The 21,091-nt window shown below is 45.1% G+C and overlaps 2 protein-coding genes across 2 annotated transcripts; one reads left to right on the top strand and one right to left on the bottom strand.

Annotated features, from left to right (window-relative positions):
• The first annotated feature begins 247 nt into the window (after positions 1 to 247).
• On the top strand, positions 248 to 7,144 carry DNApol-epsilon255 (DNA polymerase epsilon catalytic subunit 1). The gene is made up of 4 exons (XM_065216983.1): positions 248 to 346; positions 404 to 527; positions 587 to 6,532; positions 6,593 to 7,144. Exons 1-4 carry the CDS (start codon positions 294 to 296, stop codon positions 7,070 to 7,072), a joined length of 6,603 nt encoding a protein of 2,200 aa, XP_065073055.1. The 5' UTR covers positions 248 to 293; the 3' UTR covers positions 7,073 to 7,144.
• A 7,641-nt stretch (positions 7,145 to 14,785) lies between these two features.
• On the bottom strand, positions 14,786 to 19,479 carry ATPsynCF6 (ATP synthase, coupling factor 6). Its single transcript, XM_065216867.1, has 3 exons — positions 19,378 to 19,479; positions 19,018 to 19,169; positions 14,786 to 14,957 (listed from the first exon to the last, which is right to left on the bottom strand). The coding sequence occupies exons 2-3, from the start codon at positions 19,167 to 19,169 to the stop codon at positions 14,789 to 14,791; spliced, it is 321 nt and encodes a 106-aa protein (XP_065072939.1). The 5' UTR covers positions 19,378 to 19,479; the 3' UTR covers positions 14,786 to 14,788.
• Positions 19,480 to 21,091: the final 1,612 nt, after the last annotated feature.

The raw sequence follows: 21,091 nt of genomic DNA, 5'->3' as shown, positions 1-21,091 counted from the left end.
TGTGTAAACGTCAAAAAATTGCGCGCTTTCTTCATCTCCCCTCTCGAGCAATCTGTTTACCGAGGTGTGGAATTGTTCACTCCGAAATTTCGTTCTCCGTTTTCGGCTCCGATGAACTTCTTGGGTGACAATTCCACACCGCTTCACCGATGTAAAGATGCAAACACAACAAATGCCGCCCAGCTCTAATCGTGAGAAGGCGCGAAAAAGCGTCGACCGCTGTCAAAATTTCAAAGCAACTCTCGAATCGGTCGTGTTTTGCGATTGTAGTGTTTTAAATTTCCCGAATTTCCATGGCTAATTTTGTGCAAAATACCGGAAAATACATTGCGGAAAAGGTGGATGGGTAAGTGCGCTGGATTTCGTTTGAAGTGCGTTGATTTATCGAGTGGTTTCGCCGTAGGGATGACACGAACGAAATCGGCTATCGGCAGTCGAAGGAGAATGACAAAATCGATCTCAAGTATGGGTACGAACGGGTCAAGGACACCCAGGAGCGGACCGGCTATCTGGTCAACATGCACTCGGTAAGTGTGTTCTTTTCCCGAAATTAAACATTGTTCGGCTAAAGTGGGATCGTTTTCAGACGGAAATCCTGAACCAAGATCGCCGTCTGGTGGCGGCCCTCGATCTGTACTTTCTGCAGATGGACGGCACCCGGTACAAAATGACCGTCACCTACATGCCGTATCTGTTGCTGATCACCAAGGAAGGTCACGCTCTTGAAGTGGCGAAGTTTCTTTCGAAGAAGTACTCCGGCCAGCTGCAGACTGTGGACCACATCACCAAGGAAGATCTTGATCTGCCGAATCATCTGAGTGGCCTGAAGCAAAACCTTCTCAAGTTGACCTTTGCCAACACAAGTCACATGAACAAGGTCAAGAAGGATCTGTCGGCCGCGGTTCGAAAGAATAAGGAGCGCGACAAGGCCAACACGTTCTACATGCAGATGTTAAGCAACTCGTTGGCCGTGGCCTCTGAGGGGGAGGGAAGTTCCACGATTCAGAATCAGGATTTCTACGAGAGTATCATGGACATGCGGGAACATGACGTTCCGTACCACGTTCGGGTGTCGATCGATTTAAACATCTTTTGCGGATTGTGGTACACGATGAGAATCAGGGGAGGAGACGATCCGCCGATCATCACTCCGCGGCCGGATATTCTGGACCGACCGGAGCCGGTCGTTTTGGCGTTCGATATCGAAACGACCAAACTGCCGTTGAAGTTTCCGGATGCCCAGACGGATCAGATCATGATGATTTCCTACATGGTCGATGGCCAGGGATATCTGCTTACGAATCGAGAGATCATCAGTGCCGATGTAGAGGACTTTGAGTACACTCCGAAGCCGGAGTTCGAGGGTCAGTTTATCGTGTACAACGAACCGAACGAGATGGCTATGATTCAGAAATTCTTCGACCACATTCTGGAAGTTAAGCCGCACATTTTCGTTACCTACAACGGGGACTTTTTCGACTGGCCGTTCGTGGAGACGAGGGCGGCCGTGTACGATCTGGACATGAAGCGGGAGATTGGGTATTCCAAGGTCAACCAGCGGGATGGAAACTATTTGTGCCGGCCAGCAATGCACATGGATTGCTTGTGCTGGGTGAAGCGAGATTCGTATCTGCCGGTGGGGTCGCAGGGTTTGAAAGCGGTGGCCAAGAGTAAGCTACGATACGATCCGGTCGAGCTGGATCCGGAGGAGATGTGCAAGATGGCGGTGGAGCAACCGCAGGTTCTCTCCAACTACTCCGTGTCGGACGCCGTAGCCACCTACTATCTGTACATGAAGTACGTCCATCCGTTCATCTTCGCTCTGGCCACCATCATTCCGATGGAACCGGATGAAATCCTGCGGAAAGGTTCGGGAACCCTGTGTGAATCGCTCCTGATGAAGGAGGCATACCACGCTCGGATCGTGTATCCCAACAAGCAAATCTCGGAACTGAACAAACTCACACCGGACGGGCATGTTCTCGATACGGAGACCTACGTCGGTGGCCACGTCGAGGCGCTTGAGTCGGGTGTCTTCCGGGCGGACATTTCCACCCGATTCCGACTGGATCAGGGCATGCTGATGCAGATGCACGACAACGTGGACAAGGTTCTGGAACATGCGATCGTCACCGAGGAGGGTGTCCCGTTGGATCAGGTCACCAATCTGGAGGATGTGGCGGAACAAATTAGGGCAACGTTGCAGCAGTTGCACGACACTCCGACCCGTATCGAACAGCCGGTCATCTACCATCTGGACGTGGGAGCTATGTATCCGAACATCATCCTGACCAATCGGTTGCAACCGTCGTCCATGATCTCGGAGACGGACTGTGCCGCGTGCGATTTCAACAAACCGGACGCCAAGTGCAAACGGGACATGGAGTGGATGTGGCGTGGTGAAATGCTCCCGGCAAGTAGGAATGAGTTTCAACGGATTCAGCAGCAGTTGGAGACGGAGAAATTCCCACCTCTGTTCCCCGGAGGACCGCCACGTGCCTTCCACGAACTGTCCAAGGAAGATCAAGCAAACTACGAGAAGAAACGACTGAGCGATTACTGCCGGAAGGCTTACAAGAAGACAAAGGTCACCAAACTGGAGACGAGGACGTCGACGATCTGCCAGAAGGAGAACAGTTTCTACGTAGACACGGTTCGAGCGTTCCGTGATCGACGGTACGAGTACAAAGCGATGACTAAGGTGGCAAAAGCTGCGGTAGCTTCGGCGCTCAAAAGTGGAGACGCAGGCGAAATTAAAGCTGCCAAGGGAAGAGAGGTGCTGTACGATTCGCTGCAGTTGGCGCACAAGTGTATTCTGAATTCCTTCTACGGGTACGTGATGCGGAAGGGAGCCCGCTGGCACAGTATGTCCATGGCCGGTATCGTGTGTTTGACCGGAGCGAACATCATCATGAAAGCTAGGGAAATCATCGAGCGGGTTGGACGTCCTCTGGAACTGGACACGGACGGTATTTGGTGTATTCTGCCGGCGTCGTTCCCGCAGGAGTTTACGGTGCTGACTAACCACGCCAAGAAGAAGAAGATCAACGTGTCCTACCCGAACGCAGTTCTGAACACCATGGTGAAAGATCACTTCACGAACGAGCAGTACCACGTACTGGAGAAGCCGTACGAAGCGGGAAGTCCAGCGGTCTACTCGATCCAGCCGGAGAACTCGATCTTCTTCGAAGTGGACGGCCCATACTTGGCGATGGTTTTACCGGCGGCTAAAGAAGAGGGTAAGAAGCTCAAGAAGCGTTACGCCGTTTTCAACTTCGATGGATCACTTGCGGAATTGAAGGGGTTCGAGGTTAAGCGTCGTGGAGAACTGCAGCTCATCAAGATCTTCCAGAGTTCTGTGTTCGAGGCGTTCCTGCAGGGTTCGACACTGGAGCAGTGCTACGCTTCGGTGGCCAAGATCGCCGACTACTGGCTGGATGTGTTGTACAGCAAGGGTCACAACATGCCAGACAGCGAGCTGTTTGAGCTGATTTCGGAGAACAGATCCATGTCCAGGAAGTTGGAAGACTACGGCGCGCAGAAGTCTACGTCCATTTCGACGGCAAAGCGTTTGGCGGAGTTCCTGGGCGATCAGATGGTGAAGGACGCCGGGTTGGCTTGCAAGTTTGTCATCTCGAAGAAACCGGATGGGGCACCGGTCACGGAGCGAGCCATCCCGTTGGCGATCTTCCAATCGGAACCGAGCATTCGAAGGCATTATCTGAGGAAATGGTTGAAGGACAACACCATGGGAGATGCAGACATTCGCGATGTGCTGGATTGGCAGTACTACATTGAACGATTGGGTGGAACCATCCAAAAGATCATTACGATCCCGGCGGCATTACAGGGTTTGAACAATCCCGTTCCGAGAGTTCATCATCCGGACTGGTTGCACAAGAAGATGCTGGAGAAGAATGACACGCTGAAGCAGAGAAGGATCAGTGAGATGTTCACGATGAAGGAGAAACCGGCGATGCGGGATATTGAGGACTTGGGACGATCGCGATCGCCAAGTGTCGGGCCGAACGTTCCTATCGTGAATTCCAAGCGCAGAAGAACACCGTCAGCTGAGGAGCCTGTTGCTGCTTCAGCTGCGGTGACGGTTTTCAAAACCTGGCAGGAAGCCCTTGGCGCACCTCCACCCGTGGGTGAGACAAACAAGGACTTGCAGGAGTGGTTGGCGTTCCACAAGAAGAAATGGAAGTGGCAGTGGGCGCAGAGGAGTCAGTTCAGAATTCCCCCCAAGAGCAAGCGGTCGAGAACTGATCAGGAACAACCTTCAACTTCGATGGTTTCCGCTCAACCGGCTGCCACGTTGGGAGGTTTCCTCAAGAAGACACAGCGATCGCTGATCGAGCAAACGTGGCATGTGCTTCAGATTCTACCAACGGATGAGATGGGTCACTTTGTCATCTGGGCGTTGGTGGGTGATGAATTGCACAAGCTTAAGCTGATCGTTCCGAGGATCTTCTACGTTAATCAAAGAACGCCGGCACCTCCGGAGGAGGGATCGATGTGGAAGAAGGTTCACCGCATTCTGCCGAGAGCTCGTCCAGCCTACTATCTCTATCAGTATGTCGTTCCGGAGCAGGTCTTCCGTGACAATCGCTTGGGGCTTTTAGCAGATCTGGCAACCCCGGATATTGAAGGCATCTACGAAACGCAGATGTCACTGGAGTTCCGTGCCATCATGGAAGTGGGCTGTGCATGTGCTGTTCAGCGTGCGGAGGCTCGAACTTTGGCCAACATGACCACCAAAGAGATGAACACGTTCAACATCCAGCAGCTGGAGATGAAAACCATCGCGAACGATGGCTATCTGAAAGGTGGATCTAACGTGAAAAAGATCTTCCTCTACCAGCATAGCATCCCGTCGGGAAAGCGCGAAATGTGGGGTATTTTCATGGGTCCCACCAAGAAGGGCCTGATAGTCGTGTTTGACACCGTCCGTACGAACCAGCTTCCAACAGTGAAAAACCTGTACCTGTCGGAACGGACGGCCCTGCTCAATGGAAACAATCCCAACTTCACCGAAGAGAACCTCCCATCCGCGGACATGGACTTGGAAGCCTACGTTGAAGTCGAATCCAAACAGGTTTACCAACGACTCACCAAAGCCCTGTCGTCATACCAGGACGAGAAGCGAGGCCCGACGATTCTTTGCATTCAAAGCGCCCTAGGCCTTCAGAAACTGAATCAAACTCTTCCTATCTGTCTGGAGTTCCCTCAGAGTCAAATCCACATCGCCGACGATGCTTCGTTGCTTTCAGGTTTGGAATGGCAACGCCACGGGGTTCGGTCCATGTTGCGTCACTTCCTGAACATGAACCACGTGGTCGGGATGATGCTTGAGCAGTGCCGCTACTTCCAGCTTCCGATCGGCAATATGCCCACCGATACGATACTCTTCGGAGCGGATCTGTTCTTCGCTCGGCACCTTCAGAAGCACAACTTTATCCTCTGGTGTTCGCCCAGTTCCCGTCCAGATCTGGGAGGTCGCGAAGCGGACGACAGTCGACTCCTGGCGGAGTTTGAAGACAATATCTCCATCGTTCAGAATCGTCCGGGTTTCTACCACAGCGTGTGCGTGGAGTTGACCATCGAAAGTTTAGCCGTTTCGGCACTGTTGCAGGCGAGCAAGGTTCAGGAAATGGAGGGTGCCTCCTCGGCCATCACGTTCGATGTGATTCCGCAAGCTTCGTTGGACGACATGATCAGTAATCAAGCCCAGACGCTGCCGAGCTACGATGAGACGGCCCTGTGCTCGCAGGCGTTCCGTGTGATGCGCTCGATGGTCAACGGGTGGCTGCGGGAGGTTTCGATCAATCGGAACATTTACTCGGACTTCCAGATCATCCACTTCTATCGGTGGGTGCGGTCGTCCAAGGCGCTACTATACGATCCAGCTCTGAGACGGGCTTTGAATACCCTGATGCGGAAGTTGTTCCTGCAGATCATTTCGGAATTCCAACGATTGAAGGCGGAGATTATCTATGCGGATTTCAATCGGATCGTGATCAACACCGGGAAGAAGACGGTCAGCGATGCGATCAGCTACACGGACTACGTGGTGCAGAGCATCCGGAACAAGGAGTTGTTCCACAGCGTGTCGGTGTCGTTTCAGCACTCGTGGGAATTTCTGTTGTGGGTCGACCCGGCGAATTTCGGTGGAATTGGTGCCAGCGCTTCGAAGAAGGGCAATTCACAGCAGGATCACGGCTCCGAGCAAAGTGAGCTGCCAACGACGGGAGAGGAAGTGGCCACGTTGGAGATGAACTGGAACATTGCGGAGCAATTGCCGGAGAACGGTCGCTGTCGGGAGTACTTCGACCAGTTTGTGTCGTCTTATTTGGAGACGTTGGCCGAGGGCGTCACTGCTCCGAAGGCTCTGAAGAAGTGGTCCAATTCGGCGTACGAAATGGTGCAGAAGCTGCACAAGAACTACGGCCGGGGCAAGGAGGGTCCGGCGTTGGAGTTCATCAAGGCCGTCTGCAAGGTGCTCGCGGTGAACAAGGAAATCGATGAAGAGGTAAGTACATCATTGCAAGTCCGATAGGTTGGGACCGTCACTGAAAACGATCGCTTACAGCTCACCACTCTTCGACGGAACATGCTGCTGCTGGTGGGAATCGGCGATTTCAGCGACAAAGCCGTCTGGAAGGACCCGCAGAAGACGTACGTCCTCAGTGAAGTGATCTGTCAGGCTTGCAACCACTGCCGCGATGTGGACCTCTGCAAGGACAACCATCGGGCCATGAAGGAGGGCCGACCGGTGTGGCTGTGTGCGCAGTGCAGCGTCGATTACGATATGGTCGATATCGAGATGCGCCTGCTGGATGTGGTCCAGCGGAAGATGATGTCCTACACGCTGCAGGATCTGCGTTGTGGGCGCTGCAAGCAGATCAAGAGGGAGAATCTGGCCGAGTTCTGTCCGTGTGCCGGCCGTTTCGAGAATCTGATTTCCGCCGGAGAGTTGCGGCGGTTGTTCAACACCTTCGTGACGGTGGCCGAGGACTACAAGCTGCCACTGCTGAAGGAGACGCTCGAACACATTCTCAGCGTCCATTAGGAGGAAGGTAATTTGTTTAATTGTTTCTGGAAAAGCGACTAAGTTAATACATGCAAGGTAGAATCATAAACGGGGACCAAATGGACTAGTGGAAAATCTGAGAAACTTCCTTCTGCAGTGTTTATACGCTTAGGTGTGCGATTCGGGATCATTCATATGAAGGACTTTAAATGATTTAGCGTCTCTGAAATCAAATGTGTTCTCTTAGCCTTTACCAATTGCCCTTTACTTCTAAGAAGGCCCCTGGGAAGACTCTGTTTTATAAATCTGAAATATTGAACAACTTCCCTCGCCCACAAATTTCAAAAGTAGTGGTAAAGACCAGGCTTCAAAATTGTCCGGATAGACCTATCCAGTGGATAGCAATAAACGGAGTCTATCCCTATTTACAATTCTTCCCCTCCGGATAAATCAATTCAAGTTAAAATAATCCGGATAATTTTAACTTGGATCCACTATTTTATTTATCCGGATAGACTCCGAGCAGTTTACGTTTAGAATACGGATGTTTGATATCAAATATGTACCCATCAATATGGTTATTTTTGGAATCTGGATGATGTCAAGAGGCCGGAAATTGATATCCGACGCCATTTGGAATCCTACATGGCGGCTCCCGATTTTATAAAAAAGTGGGAAATACTGTGAAAAACCCATCAATATTGGTATTTTTGGATGTTCAGAGGCTGAAAATCGATATCTGACGCCATTTTGAAATCAAAGATGGTGGTTCCCGTGCTCGACGCTGGCGGACTACAACGCTGTTGGCACATTTCTTCAGCTGAACCGGTTTAAGTTCTACACTCACGACGTCCCTGGAAGCAAACCACTGAAAATGGTGATCCGTGGTCTTCCTAATCTGCCTGTTGCGGAGATTAAAGCGGAATTGAAGCACCTTCATCTGCAACCAATCAACATGTTTTCCCATTGCGAGACGTGATGAAACCGGTGCATTCCGGGACCAGTTGTACCTGGTGCACTTCGATAAGGGCTCCACCAGTGTGGCTGCTCTGCGGATGACTCGCGCGCTGTTCAACATCGTGATTCAGTGGGAGCAGTATCGTCATAAAGGTAAGGCACCGTGACGTGACACAAGTGCACTAATTGTCTGGCATTTGGGTACAGTACGAAGAATTGTCACATGAAGGCTTGTTATGGCAAATGTGCTGGGGCTCACAATACTACCATAGAGGTTTTTCTAAGACCAGAAGGTCCCGAAGAAACGAGCTCAAATTTTTGGCTCAGCTCTGGTACTATCTTCGGACCCAAGCTAAGCGATTCACCCCTCGAAACAAAGGAAAATCCACTAACCCTTCATTTTATCTGTCAAACTTTTATAGCCGATTTGCTTGAGACCAATAGGCTAGTCCCAAGTAATGAGCCAATTTAAAATCGTTAGTTTCGTATGGATTGTTGATACTACCGCCTGCAAGAAAGAAGAAGAAGCTGAACCTAAGTGCGTGAACTGTGATTCCAACCATCTGGGCAGCGATAGGAGATGTCCCAAGCGATCAGCCTTCATACAGATCCGACAACAGGCTTCAACGAGGAACCAACATGGTCGCCACCACAATAATCGTGCTCCTATTGTCAACATGGACACGTTTCCAGTACTTCAGGCTCGTCGTATGGTCCTGAACCTAGCACCGCTTCCACTAAACCAGCCCCCACCGTTCAGTTCAGCATCGCCTCACTGCCGCTGCGGCCCAGCCAAGTCAGGTGAGTCAGAAGACAATTCTCCACTCACAAGCGACGAACTAGTGATCCTCGTGACTGAGGTGATCATAATCTTGCACACCACCAAGACACTACCTGAACAGCTTCGTGCAGTTATGTCCCTCGTGCAAAAGTATGGACCGTGAAGCCAACCGGTGAACACTCGTGTTTGTTTCAGTTACCGTGGGGACGTAATTTGTGATTAGCCTAGGTCCCTTTCAAATTGTATCATTATTTATGACGGTCCTTATATTTGAAATGACGTTTCACATTCATCTAGGGATGGCCGACTTTCATTCGAATAATCGATTAATCGATTAACGAACCGAAAAGTAAAATATTTGTAATCGGTTATATCATGCCGATATAAGCATTAACATCTCCAGAGGGTCATCACCGATCGTTTCATACATGTGCTGCACTCTCATTGGTGGAAAAATGGCAGCACAGCGAACAAAAAAAATCGATTAGTTGTTAATCGAGTAATTAAAAAATGGGACATCTCTGATTTTGGTGTGATTGTTTTGATAAAAATGAGCGCAAAATTTCATCTCTACTGAGGGGGGCAGCAAAACCACAAAATTACCTTGAATACGGGGGGTATTCATTGGATGAAAGGGACCGTGAAAGAGGACACTAAAATAGAAAGTTTTTCTTCCGACAGTTTCATCTTTGGTGAAGCCATCAAAATAGTCAACTGGATCGCTTGCTCGCTCAAGAGCAAAATCATTGAGTTTGTTGATTTCCTCAATGGACATAGCATTGACATGGCCGTCATCACCGGGGAGGAGTGGCTATTGCATTAAGGAGAAATATTGGCTGTCGACTGCTACCGAGTTTCCAGCTGAAGATGATCAAAGCGGTGGGTGTGGAAGTCTCCACTCCTGTCGGCCCTATTACCATCATTGTGGCCTACTATCCCAAACAAGGCACCATCAGGGACGGGTCGGCAGTAGACCTGCGGAGGAACATCATCAAACTAACTCGACGGCGCGAAAAGTACATCATCGCTGGCGACCTGAACGCCAAAAACCAGGCTTGGGGCAACAGTCGACGCAACCAAAACGGCACAATCCTGAATGACGATCTGCAAGAGGCTCACTACACCATAATAGCGCCGGACTCTCCTACCCGGTTGAGCCGGTCTGGCGTTCACTCCACCATCGACATCTTCGTCAGCAACATGGGAGACAACATCTCGCAATCTGTGACCCACCAGGAGCTGAGTTCGGACCACTATCCGGTGGTGGCCGATGTGGGCTCATCCATCAACTAGTTCCTGACGGAACTACCATCGCGTCAACTGGGATCAGTTCCAACACTGTGTCGACTAGGGTGTCTTTCCGAAGATACCCGAAGAAGTTGACCGGTGTCTGCTCTCCATCGAGGAGGCGATATCCCGGGCCAGGAAACATCACGTCTCGCAACACGTGCCAGTATCCAGACAGGTGAGCAATACTTTGAACCTTGATAGAATTACCAAAAATCTCATTAGACTCCATAACTTCATTCGAAGGCAATACCAGCGTTCTGGCTTGCCTGTCTTGAAGACCCACTGTAATCGCCTAACAAAAACCATCCAAGCCAGGATGGTGGATCTCAGAAATCAGAACTTTGCTAACAGGATCCACTCTGTCCCAGATTGTGCAAAACCCCTTTTCGAAATCTGGAAGTGTGATTGCAGTACCATTATTCATATGATAACGGTAGTTTTTACATGCGGGGCTTATTGTATGTGAAAGTAACCTCGGAATGGACGTGAATTACCAGGCATTCTGAAATGGGTTACTGAAATTGCAGTAGAGCTATCGCTTTCTAACTCCCGCACTAAACTTGCTTTAAATTATTACATCAAGGATTGTTGTAAGCAAATTTCTTCCATAATACCACTGCCGGCCAGTGGGGGTTAGATTGAATACACACACACACACCACTGACCCCATTGGATGACTATGACCCAGTGGTTCATCTGATAACTCCTGAAGAGAAGGCTGCCGCGATAGGTCAAAACTTCGTCAGCTCCCATAATCTCGGACAAAACATCGTTAGCCCTCACAAAGCTGAGGTTGATGAAAACGCAACCAACCTTCATCAGATTCCTAATATTTTTCCCGAGGAATCCGAGATTACGGTTGACGAACTGTTGGCCTATATCAAATAATCTAAAAATATGAAGGCCCCAGGTTTCGACAACATCCTGAATCTGGAACTGAGACACTTGAGTTCCACATTCTACAACCATCTGGCACTGATTTTTAATCTGTGCCTCCGACTTGGCTACTTCCCCTCGTGTTGGAAGTCAGCTAAAGTCACACCCATCCGGAAACCTGTGAAGGATTCGTCCTCTCCTTCAAGTTATCGACCAATCAGCCTTCGAAAGAGCAGTATATCACCGGCTTCTAACATTTGCCGCAGAAAACAACTTGTTACTCGTTCGACCGTCCACTAGCTGACTCGAGTAACAAACATTCTCAGACGGAACAAGTCGGTTTCGAAAACATCTGCCATGGCGTTGAAAAAGCGAAAACAAACCAATCATCCGTTCCGTAATCGAGTACGGCATGCCAATCTGGGAAAGTTGCGCCAAATGCCATCACCTTAAACTCCAAAGGACCCAGAACAAGATCCTTAGGATGATCCTAAACAATCCCCCGCGAGCTAGAAATTCTGAGATCCACCTCCTGGCTGCAATTCAGACATTAGAAGAACGGAGAGTATTTATCCTGGAAAGGTTCAGAGACACCTATCTGAGATCAACTCATCAGATCATACGTGATCTAGCACGTTAGGTTAAGTTATAGCCGTAGTTAGGTAGGTTATCACTTTTTTCAAATCAAACATAACAACGTTGAGTCTCACTGTTTCGAAGATGTGCTGCAATTCCTCAACCTTTCCTGTTCCGCTGAGTGGAACAGTCTGCATCCGATGAATCACGTGATGGAAGGCGGCCATTTTTGTTTGACGGGAACGAATGGTTGAAAGTAAAGGGAATAACCAAGGGGGTTGAAAGTAATCCATTCTACATTTAATTTAACAGATGTAACTTAGATTTGCTAAATAATTAAGATTTTTTGGAGAAACTTGATTTATAATGAATAATAACTCGCACCTGCCTATATCATCCGAATTAATCCACTATTCTTAGATAATCTTGGTATCTATCTGTTTACTCTAATATGTTTAAGTGTGTTTATGTTTACTGTCACTTTCATGATCGCGCGGTTTTCGCATTCGGTCAATCGCAAATCGAGTGGAAAATTCTTTTAAGGCTACTACACACTTCCCCGGAGTAACAAAAAAAACCACCCTTACCTGTCGATCTTCCGTTCAGCAGTTGATGCAGTCTTGGACCCCAAACAGTGGCAGACGATCGGATACTGGAAACATGACCGGAAAAGGATCCAGCAGATGCGCTTCTCAGTTCTCTAAATTGAATTCCAACGTATGAAATAACTCATCGAGGACAGGACTAGCATCCACCCCCGGGGTCAAGTTAGCAAAATCTGCACTTCAAAGAGTATCCGGCTTAAATACTCATTCCCTCCGTCCTCTGTCTCTGGTCCATGACCGCCGTCCCATTATCTGACCCATAGATTCCGATAGTGCTAATCTACCTAAATATCAACGACAACGCTTCGCAAATCCCCTAACCACTCCCCGGTTCGCAACCCATCAGTAGCAGAAGAAGAAGCTTAACTCCAGCACTCCACCTATACCGCTCCCAACCAACAACCTCCCTCGCAAGATCGAGACAACCCCTCACCGAGTACTTCCGAAATCAAGCCGTCAACCAAACCTCGTTTGGTCTTATCGAGGGTTTCACAACCACCTCAGCCTCCCACTCGGAGGATGCTCTATTATTTCATGATTCTCAGCCATGCAAGTATCCAAGCAAACCTGATGCTGCTCGGTCAGACGTCGGTGGCACCTATTTGGACAGAACCCGTTATCCAGGTTGCGATTCGTGAACTCGAAGCACCCACATTCCTCATCGAACCCTGACGAAATCCACCTCAGCAGCTCGACACTAAGCGTTCATAAGGGCCAATGTTGTAAACGTAAACAATGGCTTCCTTCTTAAATTTTCCTAATTCAAAGTCTTTCCATGAAAGCCACTAATTCTATCGGATAGGAGGACTCTCCCTCTACACAATCATTGTGAATTCGGTTGATCTCATCTAACATTTGTGGAATGACTGCCCGTTTAACTACGAACCTCCACCACCGGTTTGGTAATAGCATAGAGGTAACTCTAAGACCACTGGGTCCCGAAGAAAATCATTATTATTTTTGGCTCACTCAGTACCAGAACAACGGTCCCAAGCAGTCCCAAGCTATTTCACTCACCCCTGCATGTTCTGCATGAATCCACACACCCCTGATGTTATCTGTCAAACTTTCATACACGGTGTTTCGTGAAACCCCATTATTGGGTAAAAAAATACCCATTTTCAAACCATGTATGCAGCTGTCAAAAAATGGGGGAATTTTGAAATCCTAAAATGGGTGAAAAAATACCCATTTAAAGAATCAGTTCACGGTTGAATAATGGGTATATTTTTTACCCATTAATGGGTGAAAAAACACTTCGAAATTTTATCGTCTCATTTCCGTCACCGGCTCATTGGGAATGCAAACCTCGATGCAAACAGTTACTGTCCGCAGCAACGATCTCCGGAAAATGTTAGAATCCAAAACGTTGGAGAGGCTTACGGATAAGTCAATACAATGGATAATTTGTATTATAATGTTTCGTGAAAAATTTGAGCGGAACACCTGCATTTATTTTCAATGTTTTAAAAACATTTTTACATCAACGATCGCTTGCATCCTCCATTTGTAAAAATGGGTATTTTTTCACCCATTTTACGGTAAACACAATATAAGAAAATGGGTGAAAAAACACCCATTTATTGACAGACCACCCATTTACCCATTTATGAGTAAACCATAGTTTACCCATTAAATGAGGAGGGGCACTTTTAGCGGAAATGGGTATTTTTATACCCATTAATGGGTTTTCGCGAAACACCGTGTAGCGAATCAAAACAAACATAGTGTAGTAATAGAATTTCAACTAGAATAGGGTACGTTAATCGTTTGCTTGGGACCAATAGGCTACTAAAGTGGTGAGCCAATTTAAAATCGTTAGTTTCGTATTGATTGTTGGTAGTACTCTTCCTTCCAAAGGCGGGTCAGCTTGCGGTACGTCAGAACCTTGTTTCTCCATGCTGCATCCTCTCGTTGTGTTAATAGCCAGTCTTTCAAATGGTTGATCGCTTTTTGACCGCATAATCTCGTCCTCGTTGTTGTCTCCTGAAGCTTGTAATTGCTGGGTGAATTCTTGGGTGTTACAAATTGCCTTACTCTGGAACTGATTCGACATACTCTGGAACTCTGTGACTAGCCACTTCGCTAGTTTGTGGGTAGGGGAACTAACTGCAGACGCGATCTCTCGCATTTAATCCCCCTGCTTTTTGACTTTGGGGAGATCTTTGATCCTGGGTAGAATGGGATTGGATTCCCGTAAACGACCTGCTCCATCTCCTAATATTGATTTACACTCCTTCAGTGTTTTCTCCACGTGTTTCATCATGCTCTATGAGGGGTCCACTCGAAGCTGCCTATACGGTCCGTTGTTAATCATTGTTGTCATCTGATTGTCGTAATCGTCCTTGTCCTTGATAGCGACTGCATATAATACACTGCATAAGCTTTCAATTTCTTTACAATGCGAATTTCCTTTTCGTTGCTGCGGTTCGAACGAAAACGAGAATAATGGGTGATAGACTGCGTTACGATTAACAGACAGTGAAGTCCTATGTTAGAAATATTAGAAATTCGAACTTGTGTTACCAACTAACACACAGGTGGCAGTTTCTTTCGCAAAATAAAATTACAAACGACGCTTCACTCTCCGGATCTAGAGACTAATCGGTTTCAGTAATTTATTCCGAGAAATTATCATAATTACAAGAAAGTTGCAATGCCGATCGGTTTTTAGGCACTGCTGGAGTTGATGGGGCCCATCTTGGGTTCCTCGAATTTGAAGGTAGGGAAAGTGGTCATGTCGACACCGCCGGTGCCACCGTACTGATTGGCCAGCTTATCCAGCTCCTGCTTCAGTTCGCGCTCGATCTCGGGCGTGGCATCGACCAGCTTGCCACCGCTGGAGGGAAAAAAATTGAGATTTTTGGATTAGTCATATGAATGTTTATATTGTTTTTTGATGTTACCAAAATTGTAATTAGTAGCCTATAATAAATTTGGGAGTCAAGTGACAAACATAAATGGCCGCTATCATAAAATATTGTAAGCCGAACGCATTTTTCAACATCCGCTCCCTCTCTTAAAGTGTCTATGTTTTCCCGGAATTTAGGAAATTTTCTCAGTTGTGCGATATACATTTAAATTAAGCATAAATCCGAATGCGATTTGACCGAAATAATCACTAGAGTTAATAAAAAGACAGCAACATTTGTCTAAGTTAAGATTCATTTCGAATTTTTAATGATTCTTCCAAGAATTCAGTGAAGCTTTCTTCCATTATTCACTTGAATTCTCCATCGAATTTTCATGAAATGAAGTCTATAAATTCTTCTCAGAATTATCTTTGATTCTTCTCGAATTCCCGTAAAAATCATCTCCGAATTTAATTGAATTTGTACCCTCAAAATTCGATAACCGTGGCAATCTTTTCGGAATTGTTGTTGTCATCTGCTCTCTCTTGCAATCCTTATCAGAACTTATTTGGAATATTCATTACTCGTGTGCTCCTAATTTTAAACCAAACTTAAGGTGAAAGTTACTGCTTTTTCGTTGATACTGACTCCACACACGTTCGAACCACACCCAAATTCTAAATGCACCAATACCAACAAGCATTGCAAATTAGCAAAATGGGAAGTATTGAAATGTTGACCATATTCGTAAATACAATATATTGTATAATTTTAATAATTCTACTACTGAAAAGACAATTTCAATTCCAAGTTCAGGGAAGTTTTGCCTAAGTTCAGGGAAGTCCTGACGAAATTCAAAGAAAGTTCTGCCGAATTTCAGGGCAATCATGCCATTTCAATTCTTGGAAATTAGGGAAGTCCTGATGAAGTTCAGAATACCTCCATCAAATAGGCAGAAATTTTCACAGATTATCTTGTGAAACAACTTATGAAGATTGAGGAACCTTTTGATTTCACTGTAGCTTGACTACTAAATCAACGCTTATTTTTAAGAAATTAACTTATGCATATAACACTTGAATTGTTTTTACTATTTCACAAATGCATGCGTATCCAACATGATTACTCGCTTTCATCAAGGAGTTCTTGCGATAACGCATAGACATGTCCCTAACAATATTTTGAAACGATCTACGGAAGTCAAATATGACCTTTCGTACTAAATACTTCTGTAATTGATGAGGAAAGTTAGCGACCACTATGATTGTGGTCCTAAAATTGAACTTAGAAAATGGTTTTCAGAAAATTTAAGGATTTCTATCTAGGATAGCAGTTTTAGTTCTTTAATTTAGCAAGGAAGAGTTCGATTGAGCGTTGCGTTATTTTGTAAAAAATCGAAGAAGTGAGTCATTCTGAACCGATCCTTTTTCACCTTAATGCAACTAATTAAAAAAATTCACAATAGTATCAAAGAAACATACGTTGTCTGTAAAAATTCTGTACCCAACCTGCATGATAGCAAATTAATTAAATTAAACAAATCAAAATGTCTTAAATAGAGGTTGGAGTGTACCTTGAAATTCTCTTTAGAATTTGTGTTCAGTTCCCTTAAAAAAGTATCAGCAAAATTACTTAGCAATTTTAGTCAGAACTCTCTTTGAATTGCCTTGAAATGCTTCACAGAATTCTTTTGTAAATTTACTTCGAATCCTGTGAAGGATTCCCTTGGAATTCGCCTTACCTTTTCTGGAATTCCTCACACTTAATTTGAAAAGAATCCTCAATCACTTTCCTATAAATTTATTGTTTGATTTCCTAAAGATCCATGGAAATTCTCATAAAATTTATTAATTTAAGTTAATGAGCTTTGCAACTTTTGCAGAGCTGTTAATTTATTTGAAATTTGGGTTCTTTGAATGTATTCTAAGACCGCAGTCCCAAATTCTTGAAAATTTCTTCAAGTTTGATTTGATCATTAAGTCCAAGATTTAAAAAAAGTCCACTTTCCAGAACGTTAAAAACCACAATTCAAGCCTAAGAATTTGTGTTGTTACTGAAGATAAATCCTGATTGAGTCTGTACACATAAAGCAATTCACGGAAGATGAATCAACTCCCGAATTATTATGTTCAAAGAGTTAAAGTAAATAACGAGGAAATACAGTCGGATGTACAGTCGAATTTTGCTCGTTGGACTACATTTTACCGAAGACTGGCAACTCTTCCATTTTCTCATACAAACGCTATGAGACAGGTACAATCGCGTCATCTGCCGCTCAAAGGTAAATAGCAAAGATTAGCAAAGATTTTTCTATGCGTAGCTTCCACCTTCACTCAAGCGCAGCGCTACTGTATCTGTCGCTTGGATTCTGGCAAAGTTGCCAGGCTTCTTGATTTGTTGTCTTCGATTTTACTGTAATAAATAATAAATAATCGGTGTTTCCTTCAACCAATTTTCAGCTTGATGGCTCAGCCCAAATAACGAAAGCCTTTCACTAAGTGGGCTGTGGGTTTAGTCCATCGAGCGAAAGTTGACTGAATTATACATTATTTTAAAATTCTTTATAACGTTCTCTGCTGCACTTGAATAGGGTAAGGTGGGGCAACATGGGTACTGGCTGACTCATTAATCTATTATAATTGTTAAAACCAACAAGTTCAACACAACCCAAATGATGGTTTGCTTTTTCAAACCAGCATTGGGGCTACATTGAGCCTTTTGATGTTGACAGTCAAAAAATTAAATAAATCAAGTAGATGACTCATTTAACCCCACCTTACCCTATATTATATTCTTAAAAATTTGCTAGACAAAGGAATTTGAAAATTCCAGGTTTTCTCAGGAAAAATAAAAATCCCTGCAGATTTCAAGTTTTCCACGTTTTCCCAAGACACCCTGGAAACTTGTTTTTCTGAACATTGAAACACTCTTAAGAAAGTCTCTTGAAATTCACTGCGTTTGATGATTGCTCTGAATTTCTAAACTTTCTTCCAAATTTTCCAAACATGTCCGTCAAATTCTCTTCAGCTTTTCCTAAGTATTGTTCCAAATTCCTTTGAAATTCTCCTCCGAATTCCATAAATTCGTGATCTCAGAAATGTCAGAATATGACACTCCTTAAGGTGAATCGCTGTGACATCCTTATTCTCTGAATCACTTCGAAACTTTAAGTGCAAAAATATCAGCTTCTACGACACGTGCAACATCCAAATTGTTACTTCACGTTTGCTGCACTGCAGCATACATGAAGCATCAATTTCAGGTGAAATGGGGCACCGATTTCCGAGATTTGTGTAATTGAAAATTCCGAAGTGGAAGCCTACGTGGCGGCCATTTGTGGACTCTACAAGGAATCACCTTAAATTGCTTTCAAAATACCCCTTGGCAGAATTCTCCAGGAATGCTCCCAGAGAGATTTGTTTCAATTGCCCATCAGAAATCCTTCCATAAATTCCATCTTATTCGATTTTCCTGGAATCATTTTCATTTGTTTAACTATCCTCGGAATTATGTTCCCTTGAAATTCTTCTTGGAATGCTTTGGAATAATATTTAGGATTTTTTTCTAAATTGCGATTTTATTTAACAACCGGATTGTTGTCAGCTGCTAAGGCAGTGAAATTCTTCAATCGACGGTGTGCTTATTCTTACTTCTACTAATTTTCTAATGCTACTACTGCCAAGGAAAAGAATATCGACAGAGGAAAGCAACTTGAGGATTGTGTCGCGCATTGCAAAAAAAAATAATTCTCTTCAGAATTCGCCTGGATTCATCCTCACAATTTTCCATATTTTCCGGCAGATTTTTTAAGTTTTCCACAGGAAAGCATGAGGCAAATTTACTCATCGCTGCGTTCCTGCAATTTTGGCGATTATGAGTGATCTAAACTCAATGTTGTGTCGTTCTCATTCGCCGTGTAGGACATCGCAACACTGGGGGGTTGTTGTTGGCGTGGTGTCCCAACAGAGCTACTATCAAACATATCCCGTCTTCAACCCACTTCCATCTAAACGAAACTATAATGAAACATGGATTAAATTTACTTACGCGCTCTTGCTCCGGTAATCGCGGAGTTTGTTGACGAACAGCTGCTGAATCGGATCGGTGGCCTTCGACAGGACGACGGCGCTAACACCGTAGTTGCGGCGAGCCTGAGCTCCCAACATACGGGCGGCCTGCTGGATCTGGTTCGTCAGCATCTACGGGCAGACCAAATTGAGTGGAATAATTTGCATCGATTTCAATGTTATGCGAATAATATATAACCTCCAAAACGTTATGTAACTTTCGGTTCCCCCACTGGAACACCGGGATTGTCCTTCCTACCAAGCTCAAATCATGTTACAAACATGACGAGGCAAAAGGAAAACCCTTACGTTTATCGGGGTAGGGAAATTCAGCACTTACCTTGGTCGAAAAAGGGTGGAAATTCAGTAAAACTCTTCGCAACACCGCAGTAGCGAATCCACTTTTAGCTGGTGAAAAAGTTACGACTCGGGAGAACACTGACAGACAACACTGACAGACAACACTGACAGAAGAGGAGACGGATGAACTCGAGTGCGGTGCTGTCAAAACACGAAAAGGTTCACTAGGCAGGGTGGTACTTCAGGAGGATGTTTTGCGAGTGAATCTCTCTTGGTACAGTTCCAGCCGGTTGGTGTGAACAAAGGATGACTGAGCGCTCACGTATCATAAACTCGCTGTTTGCGACCTTCTGAATGCGAAATTGACAGATTTAATGTGAGTTGGTTGAAAATGCTATCTAACATGAAGCTTTAGTGTGATAATTTATTAGCTAGAGAATGGGCCGTATGAATAAAAAGAGTTTACTTTACTTTCCCGTGCTTTTCTTATGGGAAAAGTAAAGTAAACGCTTTTATTCATACGACCTAATGATCTTAGAAGAGGGTAGGTAGATAGTTCTGTTAGCGTACGGCAATATGAAATATCAATAGAAGTTGAAAATGAGCGAAGCGCCATTATTGCGACAGCGCAAGTCAATTTTATTTTATGTGTCATACACAAAGTTTGCATCAGCATTGTCAGATTGTTTTCCAGCTTATCGGTACAAACAGTTTAAAAAAATCGGTATTTATCGGTATTTATTATCTTAATTAAATTTATATTTTTGCCGTTGGCTTGATGCCAAAAGATCAAACTTTTGGAATTAGAACGGAAAATTTTCTTTCCAAGAGAATCCGGAAGAAATTCCCGGGCAATGTTTGAACTAGCTTCTGAAGGAAACCGATCAAATTTCCAGAGAAAGAATAAAGTAGTTCTACTGGAGGAAGTTTGAAGAAAGTTCTAAGAGAAGTCAGAAAAACTTCTGGGGACCTTGAAAGACAACTATCGAGAAACTTCTGATGACAAGTTAGAGCAGCTTTCGGAAAAAAAATCGGATGACACATCCAAAGGAAGCCAGACAAGATTTGGAAATCTGAAACAAATTCCAGGAGTAGCCATTTCCATGGAAAGCCAGAAGAAGCTCAGAAAAACCTTCCAATTGAAGCCCAAAAAGAAACCTACGGAGGAAGACGAACGGAATTTCTGGGAGATACAGTTGGTGGAAGTTTAATTAAACTTCCTGGAGAAGAAGGAATACACTTTACGGAGAAGGAAGAAGATGGAATAAACTTCCTAAGGTAGAGGGGAAAAAAAAGTCGGAAGTTAGAGGGCTTACGGATCAGTCGCAGGAAACTTCAAAGAGAAGTTGGGGAAAAAATCCGGAAGAAAGAGATTTCTTGGGGATATTAGCACAACATTACCTGAAGTTCCTTACATGTTCTAATGATCCTGAGTATTTTTCCTAATTTTTATAAAACATCCCTGAAGACCCAACAATGCCCCTGAAGTTTCCTGAAATGCACTTGGAAATATCACATAAATCCTCGGAGCTCCTTGATAGTTCTTGCACTTTTCCTAAAGTTTATGGGGCTGTTTTGAAGTTCTCTGAACATCCTCAAAGTACTGGGAATTTCCTTGATTATTATGAAACTACCAGAAAATCTCTAATCTTCTTTGAAGGTGTCCGGTCTTTCATGAAGGTTTCAGAACTTCTTAAGTGCTCTCACAATGTTCTTGTAATTAATGGATCATCAGCTTTGAAGCTCTCTGATCT

The sequence above is a fragment of the Ochlerotatus camptorhynchus genome, unplaced genomic scaffold, assembly GCF_037179485.1.
Source record: "Ochlerotatus camptorhynchus isolate MF236.1 unplaced genomic scaffold, CSIRO-AGI_Acam_v1.1 ptg000070l, whole genome shotgun sequence".
NCBI lineage: Eukaryota > Metazoa > Arthropoda > Insecta > Diptera > Culicidae > Ochlerotatus > Ochlerotatus camptorhynchus.
This window is presented reverse-complemented; position numbering and strand designations above follow the sequence as displayed.